The 17,637-nt window shown below is 37.9% G+C and overlaps 1 protein-coding gene and 1 long non-coding RNA gene across 4 annotated transcripts; one reads left to right on the top strand and one right to left on the bottom strand.

The window, feature by feature from the left end:
* Window positions 1-1,381: 1,381 nt before the first annotated feature.
* On the bottom strand, window positions 1,382-6,090 carry LOC134299646 (uncharacterized). Its single transcript, XR_010006885.1, has 2 exons — window positions 5,915-6,090; window positions 1,382-2,721 (listed from the first exon to the last, which is right to left on the bottom strand). It is a non-coding gene; the product is annotated as an uncharacterized LOC134299646 (long non-coding RNA).
* Window positions 4,900-14,055, top strand: spic (Spi-C transcription factor). Of its 3 annotated transcripts, none has more exons than XM_003220924.3 (6): window positions 4,900-4,977; window positions 7,863-7,891; window positions 8,281-8,374; window positions 8,658-8,767; window positions 10,401-10,509; window positions 12,695-14,055. In XM_003220924.3, the coding sequence occupies exons 2-6, from the start codon at window positions 7,889-7,891 to the stop codon at window positions 13,099-13,101; spliced, it is 723 nt and encodes a 240-aa protein (XP_003220972.1). In that variant the 5' UTR covers window positions 4,900-4,977; window positions 7,863-7,888; the 3' UTR covers window positions 13,102-14,055. The 3 variants fall into 3 exon arrangements, with proteins under 3 accessions (XP_003220972.1, XP_016849134.2, XP_008108760.2); XM_016993645.2 differs by lacking the exon at window positions 4,900-4,977 and adding an exon at window positions 6,744-6,858 and having other exon boundaries at window positions 10,404-10,509; XM_008110553.2 differs by lacking the exon at window positions 4,900-4,977 and adding an exon at window positions 6,744-6,858.
* The last annotated feature ends 3,582 nt before the right edge of the window (window positions 14,056-17,637 follow it).

The raw sequence follows: 17,637 nt of genomic DNA, 5'->3' as shown, positions 1-17,637 counted from the left end.
CAAACCTCAATGAGGCACAGACAACATTGCGGCAACAGAAACCTATTTTAGTGATCTCTTATTATTTCTAAAGGATGTATTCTTTCTTTCTTCCAACCTGCCATTGAAGCACAAAAAGATCTTTTGTGTCAGGATGGAAACTGAGGCAGTGCGCCTCTCTCTCTTTCATGCTTAAGAATGCAACAATGTTTGATAACATTGCAGACAAGACCAAAGATTGTTCTTAGCAACAAAAACCATTCAACAGAAGCTGCAGTGTATATATGCTCCAAATGGGTTTATTAGGATTGCTGCCTATTCTCTTGCATGTGTCTGATGGGAATAACTTGAGGTGCATCTACACTGTCAAATTAATGCAGTTTGACTCCACTGACTCAATGCTATGAAATTCTGGAAGTTGTAGTTTTATGATTTCTTTAGCCTTCTCTGCCAAAGAAAGCCAGGGGCTCATCAAACTATAACTCCCAGGATTCCATAGCATTGAGCCATGGCAATTAAACTGCATTAATTTGACAGTGTAGATGATCTCTTAATCAAACCTTGTTAGTTTGAGTTGCTGGACTTGTCATTCTTCAGGTCTCAACTCCAACTTCTGAGCCATAAGCCTTGGAAAAATGAATACAGCCTTTGCAGCTCCTAATCTTCCCATCACTCTTCCAAAGCCCCAAGTTGCTACCAAAATAATTTTGGGAACAATGCCTTCCCCAAAGCTACAGCAAAACTCCCTCTTACCCTTGAACCTCCACACCCTGAAAGTGAATGGGATCAAAATGTCCATTTTTATCAATTGTCCCTTCCAGTTAACAATTTAACCAATATACTCCAAGAACTTATACAATAGATTCTCCATTAACTGGCACCCTTGGGGATTGGCAGAATCAGGATACATATAGCTTCTGTTTGCTTGAGAGTTACTATTAAAAATAGGTCTAACTAATACTATACCCTATACTTCAAAGTATAACAAGGTAACATTATTACAGACAACTTACAATTCCTAAGCTCTGATTTCACCAATAAAAGAAATGTTTATTTACAGCTTGCTCTTTTGATGCAAACCCAGAGCTCAACTAAACCATGACATAATACAATTAAAACAACAAAAATCACAAACTCTTTTTAAAGAAAAAAAATGTCAACATTTTTATCTGTGAAATAAAGGAAATGCCTAGATGCAGCACATGATCAATGGGAAAAAGGACACAAAAGGAGGAGGAAGCGATGGAAACTTGGAGCAATCAGATGCAAAAGAGTGGATACAAAATTGTGAAAATGTAGGTGAAATCATAACAAATAAAACTGAAAGTCTACCATTTCTGTGGAAGGGAAAGATTAGGAAAACTACAATCAGCAAAAAAAAATTCAGCCAGATATTAAGAAAGATGATTGAAAGGGCATTTTATTCATTCTTCCAGTAACTACCTTGTAAAGCCAGTATGGAATGTGTGGCCTTCAGATGATGTTGGACGGCAGTCCCTCTTAGGATAATGGGAGGTATAGTCCAAAACATATGGGCTGTAACGTATTATGAAGAATGGCTCAAAGACTTATTATATTTAGCAGAACTGCCTGTAGAAGAATTGCTCAAGCATGCCCTATTAACTTTTTCCATTTCCTTATTTCTAGGCCATATATATGCCACCACTCTGTCCTCAGAATTGGATGATATGTAATCAAACCATTACCCTTCAGATGTAACATGACTTCTTTCCTTTTAAATCAGAACCATGCACTCTTCTCGATGGTGCTAGACTGCAATCTCCAGCATCCCTGGTCATTTGCTATGCTGGCTAAGGTTGCTGGGATTTGCAGTCCAATAACATCTCGAAGACCACAGAGTTCCCAATGTTTTCTTTGATTGTCTTCCTTAACCAAATATAATGATCTCTAGGTTTGCTCTTCTTTGAAGATGAAGAATGGAGGTCAAATTAACCTTCTTAAAGTATGTTTTTTTCTACTCCCCTTGCATTTCTTTAGCATGACTGTTTTTGGGTTTTGCTGGCAGCAGGCTATTTATTTAACTAGAAATGTTTTATCATCACACATTTTTGTAGTAGATAACCTCCTGAGGAAGTGCCGTTGTTCCTTTCATCTGATGTTTATTCTTCTGTAAATGGTTAAAAGAGGACATATACTTTGAAAAGGGTGTAAAAATATATTTATAATTTGTTAACCGGCCAGTGGCGATGCCGGTTGGAAGATTAAAGGAACTTTATATATTTCTTAAGCCCTGCCACAGTACATAGTGAATCTCTAGAAAAAGAGGTAACAATATATTTTAAGGATTCATCTTAGAAACAAGTTAGCTGCTGCCCAAAACTTGAAGTATGGTACTAATAAATTATTGATTTTGTTCTACTAATGAGCTGGAATTTGTTGATATATCCTAAATCAATTGTTTCCCATTTTCCTTTCACTTTGGTTTTGCTCAAGATTAGGTAAGCTATTTATGGTAGTAGCAGATGAGTAGCAAACTCTTGAGCTTGACATTTTTTGTTAATACAGTACTTCTATTCCCATAATTTTTTGGAATAAAGCTCTCAGCATCTTGCAACCAGCATGGCCATTTGCATTCTAAAAGTAACTCCCCAGTTCTACTACACATTGTGGAAATGACTATCTAATTTTATTATCTAGTTATCACTCCAAATTACTCACCTGAGTGTCAGTTACACTGAACTCAATGGAACTTGCTTCTGTTTAGACACAAGTTGGAGACCACTGTAGAAATGTGTTGTGCAATGAAGCATATTAGAGCTGCTGATAATATAAATGTTTAAAAACTTACTATGCTTAAAAAATCAGCAGGAACAATAAGACCTTCTTCCATGAAAGAACTTATTAAGTGACGTGAAAGCACATACTATCTATATTTATATACTCATGTCAACTCAAGGTAACAATTTATGCCTTAGGCCCATTCTATATTGCCATATAATCCAGATGATCAAAGCAGATAATCCACATTATCTGCTTTGAACTGGATTATACGAGGCCCTATCTACACTGACATATAAAATCCAAATTATCTGCTATAAACTGGATTATATGGCAGTGTAGATTCATAAAATCCAGTTCAAAGCAAATAATCTGAATTATCTGCTTTGATCTGGATTATATGACAGTGTAGATCCAGCCTGAGTCTACACTGCCATATAATCAATTTAAAAGCAGATGATCTGGATTTTATATGGCAGCGTAGAAGGGGCCTTAAACCCATGGAGGAACAATGGTTGGAAAACACTGGATTAATTGACTGATATCCTGATGCTCTACTTAATGCACACAACATGCATTATTGTACTATAAAGCTCCCTTGTCTCTATTAATGCAAATAATTAATTTGTTTCCTTGTTCATTACTTCTTCGTGGATTTATATGAAATCCAAAGAATAGAGATCTTTACTTTCAGCCAACTATGGGCTCTTCCAGACAGATCCTATATCCCAGGATCTGACCCCAGGTTTTCTTCTTTAAACTGGATTGTATGAGTTCGCACTGCCGGATAATCTGGGATAAACAGAAATCCTGGGATATAGCGCTTGTCTGGAAGGGCCCTACGCCATTTAATGCAGTCCTTCAACCAAATAAGGGAAGTCCTTCAAAAGACTAATCAATTCTTAACCCCAAATATGCTTGCCTAGGTAGATTTTTTTCTTTTGTCTAGGAAAAAGTGCACTCAGCATCTTTAAAGAAAAGTAATACATTTTGTTGAAATTTTGGTATGTGCAGATCTGTTCCCTGTTGTTGCGGTTTTCAATGGGACTTCCCAAGAGAGGGCACTGCCTTGGGTTATATGGGGCCAAGGAAGCAATTGCCTAAGACGTACCATATGTATTCATGTATAAGTCAACCTTGTGTGCAAGTCGAAGGGATACTTTGGAGCCAACATTATGGATTTTTATATGACCCATAGTTAAGTCATCATTTTCACACCCAGGTATTCAAAAAAGGCCAGAAGCATGTCTTAATAGAGAGAGGTTTGCAGCTTATTTTAGATTCTTCTTGAATTGACTATAGGCCCTTCCACACAGACATATAACACAGAATATCAAGGCAGAAAATCCCACAATATCTGCTTTGAACTGGGTTATCTTAGTGTATACCATCATATATTCCAGTTCAAAGCAGAAAATGTGGGATTTTATTCAGCTGTGTGGAAGGGGCGTAAGCTCTTGTCTTTTGCTGTTCTGCTGAGGCTCCTTCTAGACTGTCATATAATCCAAAGAAGATAATCCACATTGCTTTGAACTGGATTATGAGTCTACACTGTCATATAATCCAGTTCAAAGTAGACAACCTGGATTTTATATGGCAGTGTAGAAGGGGTCTGAGGCAGCTTCATCTCAACAGCACACAGCAACAACATCAACAACACCAGAGAAGCTTGTGCTTCTTTAGTACACTTACAGCTACTCCACCCTGGCTGTAGATTGCTCAATGCTAGCCAGGTGGTTTGACTCTTAATGCTTGTTGGCCCTGATCCTTACACTTACTTGTTGTCACTTAAGAAATGATATAATGTAAAAACTCTGACATACACAGTCATATAATCCAGTTCAAAGCAAATAATCTGGATTTATATGGCAGCGTAGAAGGGGCCTGAGCCTAGAGTCCTTCTCAGCATTACACTATTTTGTCATAGACTCATGCCCCTTCTACACTGCCATATAATCCACATTATCTGCTTTGAAATGGATTATCTGAGTCTACACTGCCATAAACTCCACTTCAAAGCAGATAATCTGGATTTTATTCAGCAGTGTAGAAGGGACCTCCATTGAACGCAGTCTGACTTACTGCTCAGTAATTCTGAGACATCTTTAAATCATATCGGCTCACCTTACAAGTGACTGAACCTATGGAATGAGTTGATACTGATGTTTCTCATCAGCCATGTGATTCACACAAGCTGGTAGGCATTTAGGCACATAGTTCCTACACCTCCTTCCTTCTGCAGATTGGTCCAGTCAGAAGGTGAGTTTCAGCTCACATTCTCCCATAAACTCAGATTGTATATATCTCCACAGTTTCATTTCTGAACCTTGTCATTGTTAGTTGATGTTTTTTTACTGGGATAATTGTTTTATTGCTTTGTTACTGTTTTGTTTGTTTTATCGGGCCTGGCCCCATGTAAGCCGCCCCAAGTCCCTTCGGGGAGATGGGGCGGGATATAAAAATAAAGTTATTATTATTATTATTATTATTATTATTATTATTATTATTATTATTATTATATTATTAGTAAGATAAACAAAAGAAAAGAAAAAGACATGTTGAAGCTGAACATTTGCTCACTCACTCAATTTGCAAGTGTAGAAAATTCATGGAAGTAAACAAAACTTGAGCATTTTTGTACTTTACATTCAGAAGGGATTCTCATTTGCATTGCTATTTTGCATACTACGCAAGGCCAAACCCTTAATTATGTATATATACAAATGGCCTATTTTGATTTTCCAAATGAAAAAAAGGCTTTGGAGAGTGTGATGACAAAAAATTACTACTACTGCCACTGCTCTCTAGAACAGACTCACATCACCCAATAATTAAGAATTAATTACAGTGTTCTGGGTGAAATCATACATCAGGGTTGCATAGTGTATCTCTCCATGCTGATTATGCTATACGATACTTGCTTCAAATAGCAATGTTGTGTAACCCATCATAAATCCCATTGTGCATCTGCATGAACAATTCCTTAAACTAAACAAGGACATCCTACAAAAATGTCCAGCTGCTTCAAATGGGGGAATGGATGCAATTTGAATGGATGCAGTTTGAACCAGAATTCTAGTTTCAGTCTGCAGACTAATAATCCAAATAGGAAGGCATGTAAGAAAAAGCAAGAAAGAAGGTAAGAAGAAATTGCTGACACATATACAATTGACAGTACAATCATGTGTCTACTTACCAGTAAATTCCATTCTTTTCAATGGTGCTTTTTCTCAAAACTTGTCTTATGTAAAGTGTGGTCCCCTCAAGTCTAAAAAAAGTGTGAAAATATTTCTTTTTCAATGGCAAGGAGGACAAAATTGAGTCTCAGACCACAGAAGTCTTGCTCTAAATAACCGATCCATAACACAATTGTTTTCCCCACAATCCCACTCCTTTGAATGGCAGAATTAGACATTAAAATTTAAATGAATTTAAATTAATTTGTTTTGACTGGGTCACATTTATAGAAAAGTGGCAAGCAAGCTTTTCTTTCAGCAATAACCAGATGGAATAGAACTCCCATCATTCCCAGCCAGTACAGACAATGGGACTTGCAATACAGAAGTGTTGGAGAGAAGCAATATTGAGGAAGATGGTTGTTCTGGGTTGGAAACCAATACTAAGAGAAGCATAATCTGTTTAATTTCAGTGTGCCTGGTTGAAGCCATTGAATGCAGAAGAATAGGGCCAATAGAAAAGCTGGAAAGTCTTGACTACATATCCCAGCATTTTTCACCACTGTCTGCTTGCTAGGGTTATGGGAATTGTACCACTGATATAACCCAAATCATCTTTTCTGTATATCAAAACAACATCTTCCATTTGTTCCCTTCCATTTCTTTACTTGCCCTTTGATTCGAAAGTTAAGGGAATCCTTTCTTCTTTCTGTCCCCCCCTCCCCTATCCATAGAAAGGTGGAGAAAAGTTTTTTTGGGTTTTTTTTTAAAGAAGAAGAAAACCAAGCTCAGGTCACAAAGTGCTGCATCTTATTTTTAATGAGAAATCCCCAAATACCACACTTCCCCAAAATTTGCTACTTAATGCAACCCCCTTGTCGGTTGTTGCAGCAGCAATTCATATTTGCCTATGCTGACTACAAATCAGGTTCTGTGTGTGTTTCAAGGCAGTGTCTTCTCCTAGGTAAGTGCTTCCACAATGATTACAGAAAAGATTTGAGTGTCTTATTTACTGCTGTCATTTGATTCCTACACAAAGGAGCAGCTGCTACTTAGGGAAGGAGGGACTGAAAGCTATGTTGGGGACTAGGTTAATATCTGAACAACAAGTATTCTGGTGGACTTATCTGCTTAAATGGTAGTGACCTTAGCAGTGTTGGGTAACTGGGTCCAGCCATCCTTTTCATCTCCTACCTACGTAGCTCCAGAGATTCTGGACTCCAGCTAGACATTCTGAGAACTTCATTAAGGTGGCCAGATCCATCTTCCTAACCGTGCTCAGAAGATCAAATTGGGGGAAAGTAAGGCACCCCTCAGAAAGGCATCAGGAAGAGACCCTGCCAGAGTGCCACAACTCTGCCAGCTATCCAGAGATGCCAGGCTCAGTTGCATCAATGGGGCATAATGGCTGGCTGAAATGGATATGCTGTTGGGCACCTTCAATTCTTCTCTCCTCTGGGTGAATGAAAACTTGCTGTTTTTGAGGGAATGGGAGCAGATAAAGGCACTTATGACTGTCTGAATTTAAATGCATTGAGTGTTCTTCATCCTAGGATTATAAGATGCCATTTGGCTTCACATCAGACAGCAAAGTATAGCATTGATCTGGTTTTCCTGTGTATCTTAGCACTTGCTTCTGGTTGTCTTTCTAATGATGTTCAACCGATACCACTGTATCATAACAACCTGGTCCTGTCCAGGTTTTCACAGGTCCCATCTACACTACCAGATAAAATCCAGATTTTCTGTTTTGAACTGGATTATATTAGTATACACTGTCATATAATCCAATTCAAAGTAGATAATCTGGATTTTATCTGGCAGTGTAGATGAGGTCTCAGAAACACGCTGCTCTGATTTCAGTTGGATCTTTTTACAAAGAAATCTCAAAATAGCATTTTGGGATTATGGAGAATTGGGGACATTCATCAATAAGTCTAAGTAAAGTTCTTTTGATTTTATACACAGGCTTGAAGAGCTGGACTTTTAAAAAAATGGTAAGTCAATAGGTCACAATTTCCCTCCTTTGAGAAGAGTTTTGCCACATAATTCTTCATAAAATCACTTCAGTTTACCCACAAATGTGAAGGGCCGACTATGCAGTTTTAACAACAACAACAACAACTTTATACTTATATCCCACCCCATCTTCACAAAGGGACTCGGGGCAGCTTACATAGGGACCAAGCCTGGTAATACAGCAATAAAATATATCAACATAAAATACATTTCAACTACAATGAATTAATACATAAAAGCATATAATATATCATAGAAACATAACCTCAGCAACAACAAATAACTTTTAGAAATCATTGAGTATTTCGCCAAGCTTTTCTTGCCCTTCCTTCATTTCATTGCAACAATTAAATATCTGTTGCCACAGGATTTTACAGATCAAGACTTATTAGGACAAGCGCTTGAAGATGCCTTGGAGGTGTTACAACGAGATTCAGATGGTGAATTTAATTATGCAGCAGGTAAAAAAAGTAGTTGCATCCAGTTTCAGTGCTATGAAGACTGTGTTTGTTGACCTTGCCACCAACATTCCTGTGCGAGCTTTCTCCAGTTCCCCCAAATCAAGCAGCAAGATCTAAAGGGGGCTTTAGCAGAACTTGATGTAGTTATCCTTTTGGACTATATATAAGTAGTCCAAAAAGATACCTTTGGACTATAAGTATCCTTTTCAGGGTATTTCCCCCTTATCTTCAATGTTTGTGCGTCCATTTCTTCAACTCACATACATTTTTATTTCTCCAAAAGAAGGCAATGAAAATTGTCTGACATACCACCACCATTCTCTCCAAGAAAAATCAAGTTATTTGGAAGAGCCATCAACAGAACAACCAACACACAATTGGAGGACTACAATAGTAAGTGAAACTCAGTATATAAAATGGGAAAATATGTTTCTAATATACATTATGCTGCTCTGGTAGAAATTCTATCACTAAATACAAGTTAGGTTTGAAAAAATACTATCCATCACGTATCAAATGGAAAATGTGAAGCAGCTTCATTACTTGAAACTGATTCTGATGACACATGATAAGGTTATTATTGAAGTCTCTAAGTATGCAAGCTCATGTATATAAATTATATAATCATAGACCACATGGGACATGTAGCCCAACCCTTTGCCATGCAGGAAAAGCCAAAGTATCCCTAACAGGTGGTCCTCCAGCCTCTGCTTAAAATCCTCCAAAGAAAAAACCTCCCCCGAGGCAGTGAGCTCCACGGTTGAACAGCAATTACAGTCAGGAGGTTCTTCCTAATATTCAGGTGGAATCTCCTTTCCCGTAAATCTGTGGTTCCCAACCTTTTTTTTTTGACCAGAGATCACTTTGACCAGGGACCACTCTACAACATTAGTACCAAGAGGGTTATGAATCAGTTTTTCGTCAACTTTAGATTTGGTTTGGTTATCTGGGGTGCTGATTGGATAGATCACATCAGCTCTAGTTTCAGATACAGAACATATGCCATTCAGTAGTTGCCATCTGTTCACCTACAGAAAACCATATTTAATAATCTAGAGCTGATGTGGTCTATCCAATGCAATTTTCTGAATCAACACCCCAAATAACCCCAGGAACAGGCCTAAAAACAAAGACACCAAGAAATTTTTTTTGGTTGGGCTGTTATCATCTGTAATAGTAATGGTGAGGCCACGGACCATATTTTAGTTCCTGTGGACCACTGGTTGGGAGCCACTGCTGTAAATGGAGGACTAAGCCATGCTGCACATAGTAGGACATAGTTCCTCAGATTAAGGTTGCACAGTTAGTGGTTCACTGTTTAAGGCCATGATGGATTGAGCAGTCAAATGATCAATTTTCTACCCCAGTGCTATCCAGAGCTATTATTAAGACTGCCATTATTAAGAAGACAATTACGTATTCTTTTGATGTAAAAACAGTATACAAAAAGATGCAACCAGTTTACAAAATAAATTGCTATCCCTGTGGTGTTTGGCCACAAAAAAGGTTGACCTCAAGGGCCATCTAGTCCCCCTATTGTGCAGGAACAGACAAATGGCCTCTGTTTAGGAACCACCAAAGAAAGAGACTCTATCATATGCTGGGGCAGCACATTCTACTGTGAGACATCTCTGGCCATCAGCAAATTCTATCTAATGTTTGGGTGAATTCTTTTCCCCCCTCTAGGTTATATTCTTTGCTCCGTATCGTAATATATGGAGCAACAGAAACAAGTTTGTTCCATTTTCTATATGCCATCATCTCAAATATTTAAACAAGGCTATTGTGTCCCCTCTTAGACCTTTTTTCTCAAGGCTAAACATACCCAGTCTCCTAAGCCACTCCTCACAGGGCAAAGTTTCGAAATCTTTAATCATTTTGGTCATCCTCCACTGGACATGTTCCAGCTTGTCAATATCAGAAGGTATAAAGTCAATAGTCATCAGCCCTGTTTGTCACTGTAAAATTCTCCAGGACAGATTAATTAATTTCCTGTTTTTATGCTGCTGCTTCCTATATCTGCAAGAAGACTGAAGCAAACTTTTACCCAGATCGCGCTGTCTACCACACCCTGCAGACTGTTCCACAAAACCGAGGGATATGTGCTACACCTTTACAGCATAAGGGTGGTAAAGGTTTGTAAAGATATTGATATACTGCTATATTGGGCAGCATTGCTCTGATTCTAGATTGTTTGCAGGTGCACTTTGGAACACACACAATTTTACCATTACTTAACGCATTGATTGGTGTAAGGGGAATGTTTTAATGTTGGGTTTTTCAGTCTTCATTTCTAATCTGTGGCTTATTCACCTTGTTAGGCACTCATTATTTGCTTCTCAAAGTTCTGAACTGATCTTTTTTAATCTGTCTGTTTGGTCTTGAATCTATTTCCCTTCCTTTCCAGTGTGATATTCCTTATATTTCACACATTCTTTAGTCTGTGGTCAAGGCCAACTAAAAGCAATGTGCTGCTGAATGGCAAAGTCCAGATATTATCTTTCTTTGTCCTCAGGTCACATACAGAAGCTGATTTGATGGACAAATTACTGTAGTCAATTCAATAGATATTTATATAAATATGCAGTATTTATATTTCACCCTTCTCACCCTGAAGGGGACTCATGGCGGATCACAGAACATACATATGTGGCAAACATTCAGTGCCGTTTATACACTGACAAGACAGACAATTGTACGTAGATAGAGATTGGCTTTTCCCATCTTCGGCATCTTGGAAGCTTATGCTCGGTTGCGGCCACGGGGGTGTTGTTGCTCCATCTCCCTGCCAAAGAGCTTTGTTCATAAACTTCCTTCTTGATCGGCTTGCTGGCATTTTTCTGGCATTTCCTTATGGGTGCCTTAAAATTCCTCCTCACTTTTAAGCGATACCTATTTATCTACTCACATGTTGCTTTCAAACTTCTAGTAGGAAGAAGCTGGGCTAAAAGCCAGGAGCTCACCCTGACCTGAGCTTTGAACTATTAAGCTTTTGATTGACAAGATTTACTACAGCTTGTGGTTTAACCTGCTGTGCTAAAGCCCTAACTAGTGTCTATCTCTTTTGGTGCTCAAATGCTGTGCATCAGTTGCACAGTAGACTCTAAATGAGTCTAGAGATGAAGTATTATCACTTATCTGCAGGTGATGTGATAGTGCCCTTGCCACAACTGCTACAGGTAATGTACCACCAGGTAATGTAATTCTCAGTCAACCATTTTAAGACTTAAGAGAGGACGAGGATCATAATTATGATTCTAACCAATGGTAGAAAGCCCTACCCACATCAAGCTCCTGTATTTTTTTCCTACTTAAAAATTATTCCAGTGCAATTTTATGCTACAACTAGCTGTAGTACCTAACATTGCTCAGGACAGTCATGAACTACTGTTCATTATTGCTCTGTTTTAACAGCTCCATGAAATGAGTGTCTTGGCTCTTTTGATTTCAAATGTTGTGCATCAGTTGTCCAAAAGACTGGACATGCATCTCAAAAGGTGCAGTATTATTCCTACTCCTAGCATTATTTGCATTTGTATACCACTTCTCTCCCATGCATCAGTTTCAGTTGCAGGGTTGTTGTGTGTCTTTCGGGCTGTGTGGCCATGTTCCAGAAGCATTCTCTCCTGACGTTTCGCCCACATCTATGGCAGGCATCCTCTGAGGATGCCTGCCATAGATGTGGGTGAAACGTCAGGAGAGAATGCTTCTGGAACATGGCCACACAGCCCGAAAGACACACAACAACCCTGTGATCCTGGCCATGAAAGCCTTCGACAACACATAGTTTCAGTTGCCCTTGAGAGAAGTAGCTATACAAGATCTAGTGAAAAACATCAGTGGCCAACCATTACTTAGAACCAGAATACAGTACTGGCACTTTGTAATGTTAGGCTAGGATATGTAGTTTAAAAGAAACTTCTTATTTAACCCATTGAAGACCAATAACAGCTTTTTACAATTCAGTCTTCCACAGATGCGAATAATTCATTGCACCACACTTGACCTTTCTGATACTTTTGTTCATGGCCAGACATTTGCCGAGAGGACCTTTAAAGGTCTTGCAAAAACATTTTGGGGTCAAATTTTCCTGTTATTGCTTTCTAGACTAGTATGTAAGAACATTACTTATCTTGAGTTACTAACCAGCTAATAAATAAAACAAATTTCCAACAAATTGATAAATAAACTGTGTACTGTTGACACATCTTTCACAACAAAAGTAGAACTAACACGCAATGTTGAAACTTCAGAACAAGCTCCATTCTAAACAGATTCCATTCAAGGCTTCTTTTTTTATTTTGCTTTAATTTTTGATAGGCCGCAAAAAGCTGCGCCTCTTTGAATATCTTCACGAATCTCTTCACAACCCAGACATGGAAAACTGCATCCAGTGGATAGATAAACCCAATGGCATCTTCCAGTTTGTTTCCAAAAACAAGGAGAAATTGGCAGAACTGTGGGGGGAATGCAAGGGAAACCGGAAGATTATGACTTACCAGAAAATGGCCAGAGCACTGAGGAATTATGGAAAAACAGGAGAGATCATTAAAATCCGAAGAAAGCTGACTTATCAGTTTGGGGCTGTGCTTTTGCAAAAGCTTTGTCCATCCTGCTTTCTGGGGAAAGATGAAATTATTGATCAGTATGCTCAAGATGACAATGAGTATCAGTGTGCAAATGGTTGGTTTTCTTATTATTACACCTACAAGAGGGGTCATGAATGACAGCAGGGTAACAGCAACACCATCCCATTCTGTCATGCTTCTTAAAGTTTAGCAACTTAACTCTATTATTCAGAGACACTATACATTCATATAGGATTCAAATACTCTAGTGCATTCTGTATCCACACTTGGAAGAAGGAACCTACAACCTCCAAATATTGTTGGACTTTAACTCTCCTAACCAGGAAAAGAAATGGTGAGGGATAATCGGAATTATAGTTCAATAATACCTGAAGAGTCACCACATTTATACAGAAATGTTGATTCTCTAGAACTCTGAAAATATATACAGACTGATTCTCATAACCCTTCTGGAAAAACTGGAATGAAAATAGAATGTATTTAATATATGTTTTGCAGTGAGAAGGCTCCACTGAATTCAATGGAACATATTTCTCAAGATAAATGTATAAGGCTATCTTCTCCAATCCTTTCTTACTGGGAGTAGGTCCCATTCATTTCAATTAAATTTACTTCTGAACAGATGTGCATAAGATGCAATGTGCTGCTACAATCCCATGCTTAGTTAAATAGTGTACTAAATTTTAAAAAGCTAGAGTAGAGTATTGAGTAGAGTGAACTAGCTTTCCTTTAAGTGTAGGATTACACTGCAAAATTCCTGAAAATCAAATGAAATTATTAGAATTAAGAGCATTCTGATTTTAGTAATATTGCTTTTCATTCTAATTAATGCATATTTCCAATTAATAACTTTGTTGTACGCATGCTTATCCAGAAATAAGGACTGTTGCATTGAATCCCTAGTATTTGTGCTCATGATTCCTGTGTCAGTATTAAGACCTAGGAGTATGTTGAAGGCACAAATGCAAATGTTGAGACTTCTGGTCTTGTTTATAGCTAAAATATATTTACCATGACTTAGTTTTTCAATAATTTTTGTGCTTAATTGAGATTTTATTTTGTGTATCAAATAAAGTTGTGCTCTATATAACAGTCATGTTTCAGATTATTTATTAACTTGCTGAGGAAATTAATATTAGGGCTTTTTGATTACTAGCTTTCAACACACACAAAATCTACATAAGTATACCTGCATGTTTAAAATGTTAAGATGTGGGACTTTAGTGACCATATTCATGGTTGAAGGAATCAAATAAAATACGGTAGTCTGCAATCCACTAAAGCTTTTGGGAAATAATCCATTGACTCTTGCTAACCATAAATTGAGACTTTTTGTGCATTTCTTCAGATGAGGTGGACTTACATGTGCACAATGTTTCACAATTTTCCACTTTTGGGGAAGACTTTCAGAATTATATATTTCCATGTGCAGAACGTGGTAGTAAAGTTATGACATTGTTATGGACACAATCTTGTTAAATACTATGCAGAAGACTATATGCACAGTCTCTATTCTCTCTACAGGAGAAAGGAATAAAAATGGTGAGGAATGGCATGGCCAATGGTAATGACATGGTGTTATTGTGTTATTATGGTTGCAATTTTAAAAAAATTAGATGAACAAATAATAAAATGAGAGGCAAGGCATATACATTAGTGATGACACTATTAATGTGGATGGGAAAATGTGCAAATTATAGTATTAAAGCACAAACGTGGCAACAATCAATAATCAGATAATCTCATGAGAATGGCTGGAGTGGATTTCAGATGGAATAATGCAACATAAGGTAAATGAAGAATGTCATAAGGCCCTCTCTATCTGTATTGATCACATGTCTGACATGAGTTATAAAGAAACAGTTCCAATAAATTACTTTAAAATGTCTCTTTGTTGGTGTGTTTCAGGTCCTTGTCATGAATCTTTCATCTGCTAATGAACTCACACTGCCCACTCTCAGCGAAACCCTAGTTGGCACCCCGGGGGTTAAAACCTTGTTTAAATACTCTAGTAGGTTAGTATAAACTATTATCACAGATTATTTAAAAAAACTGACTATAGAAGGTAGAGTGATACAGAAATAGAAAGAGGACCTTCAAGTCAAGCACCATCTCATGCCGTGTATGGATACAATTATGATGTGTTGATATCAGATTACTTTCACAGTAAGTTGCAGGAGATACAGCAAACATAATTATAACATAACCACCTGTCTTAAGAAGTTTAAGTTCTTAAAACCCTCTAAATTGATGCTGTATGGGTAGTAAGTATTATTTACAAAAACATTTATAGTGCATTCATTTTGAGAATTTGAAAGTTGGATTTTGAGATGAATATCATCAAAATACATAACTCTAAAATTTGTGTGTGCAAAGTATCATGGTAGGTGGAAATTGCGATTCAAATTAGCTCCATATGATACATTTAAGTTCTGCTTATGTACTGTGCCAGTGGTTGACTGCATTTAAGGAGAGGAACCAGCAATCTTTGCATCCTAACTAAAACAGCTGGACAGTCTAATCACTATGCCATATGCACATTGTAAAGATACATAATTGTTATATGACTTTAGCCATCATAGATTCCACATAAGAATCCAGGGAACTATAGTTTGTTTTCTCTTCCAGTTGTGGTTGGTGATATCCAAGATCACTGAGACCATTCTGGGTTTTACTCTGAAACTTAAAAGAGCTGTCCAAGGTGTTGAACTCATTTTTGGGATAGAGTTCAGCATTTTGGATAGCACCCTTAAAGTAAAACCTGAGAAGAGTCACAAATCCACTGATATCTCCTATCCCTTCAGTTACTCATTTCATGAAAGCTAATCCTTGAAGATTAATTTAGGAACTTGATCCAGACTAGCAGATTAATTGAGAAAATATTATTGAAGGAAATATTAAAAATAGTGTGAAGAAGCAATCTCACATTGCCTTTACCATCATGAAACAGTTGGCAGATGGTTATTTGGAATCATGCATGCTATTGTACTTCAGATTTCTATGTGTGGTTGTGAAACTTAAACTATAATGAAACAACTATCAGCCAGTGTCCAACCTCCCCTTTCTGAGCAAGATCTTGAAGTGTGTGGTGCCCTCCCAACTCCAGGGATTTTGGACGAAACCAATTATCTAGATCCATTTCAGTCTGGTTTCAGGCCTGGCTATAGAACAGAGACAGCTTTGGTCATTGACCATGGTATCCTTCTGGGTTGTCTCACTGGGATGTGACTGGGAGACACTGCTTTACAGTGCCTCCAGACCTTCCTGGAGGACTGTACCCAGAAGATGGTGCTGGTGGACACCTGTTCGAACCCCTGGCCATTGATCTGTGGGGTTATTCATGGTTCCATTTTGTCCCCCATGCTGTTTAACATATATATGAAACTGCTGTGAGAGGTCATCCACATTTTTGGAGTTTGGTGCAGCTCCACTAGCTGCCAGTCTGTTTCTGAGCACAATTCAAAATGCTAGTTATGACCTTTAAAGCCCTAGACAGTTCAGGTCAGAACCGATAACAAGAATCACAAAAATGGCTGGGGGGGGGGGGTCAATCTGAGAATAAATTAAGAGGACTGAGCTCACACTAAGTCAAAATGATTAACCGGAAATTACCATATTTTGCACCCTGCATGAGACATCATGGTTAGATGGGAAAGACAATGATACTCAGTTGAAGTGGAAAGCAGCGGAAACAGATGAAGGCAACCTTATAGATGGATTGACACAATCGAGAAAGCAATGCCCTTGCACTTTCAAGACCTGAGGGGAAGGGTCTTAAAGGTCTTTTGAAGTTCTTCTATTCCTAGTGGTACGTTAAAGCTGACCTGATAGAAAATAACAGCAACATGTTTCCATGTGCAGGATCATACTTCCCTGGACATAATATGTGCACTGGAGCATCAATGAAACTGTTATATTGGTCAGTCCCACAAGGTGGTGGTATATGCTCAAGCTATTTTGTCCTGAAGGGCTAGACTAGACATGGATACTTGATGTGTATTTAATTTGCAGGTGTTTAGAAATTCTGCTGGGGACAGGGAATAAAAAGAGGGAGGTTGATGGTAGAATCAGAGAGTGTGTGAGGGGAAAATTCATTCATTTTCCTCCCTGCTGCAGACTTCATAAAATTCATTCTCTGGATTTTAATTGGAATGAAATCTCCCATGGTGACCAATTGTGAACTACAGCTGGCCCTTGGTATCCACGGGTGTTTGGTTCCAGGACACCAAGACACACGTACGTGGAAACCAAAATCTGTTATGAACAATAGTGTAAAATGGCAAAATCAAGCTTTGCTTTTTAGATATATTTTTCCAATATTTTCAAGTCATGAATTGTTGAATCCTTTATATACAACCCATGGATATGAAAGGTTAGCTGGGCCTTCCTATGTAAACATTATTTTACTCTTCTTCCTTCCTATCCTTGAAACTGGCTGACTGGCACACCAGTGTTCTTCACTTTAACCATCATTGATAACAGGGTGACTTGGAGGCCTCTCATTCAAAGGATCACTATAAGTCAAAGTCAAAACCAAAGTTTCAACCCGGAAATGTTCCAAGAGTTTTCTTTTCTCCTCTTTTATGATATTGTAAATACTTTTTTTCTTTCAAAATAAAAATTATTTAGAAAAAAAGGAAATATTCCAAGACTTTCAATTTCTTAACCTTATAA

The sequence above is a fragment of the Anolis carolinensis genome, chromosome 5 (genome assembly GCF_035594765.1).
Source record: "Anolis carolinensis isolate JA03-04 chromosome 5, rAnoCar3.1.pri, whole genome shotgun sequence".
NCBI classification, from domain to species: domain Eukaryota; kingdom Metazoa; phylum Chordata; class Lepidosauria; order Squamata; family Dactyloidae; genus Anolis; species Anolis carolinensis.
The sequence above is the reverse complement of the archived record's forward strand: the minus strand, read 5'-3'. Positions and strand labels throughout refer to the sequence as shown.

Coding starts and splice junctions, on each gene's coding strand:
- spic (XM_008110553.2), top strand. CDS start 6,759: ATGCAACCCCCTTGTCGGTTGTTGCAGCAGCAATTCATATTTGCCTAT. Junction 6,859..7,862: donor AAGGCAGTGTCTTCTCCTAG/GTAAGTGCTTCC, acceptor TTTTATACACAG/GCTTGAAGAGCTGGACTTTT. Junction 8,375..8,657: donor TGAATTTAATTATGCAGCAG/GTAAAAAAAGTA, acceptor TTTCTCCAAAAG/AAGGCAATGAAAATTGTCTG.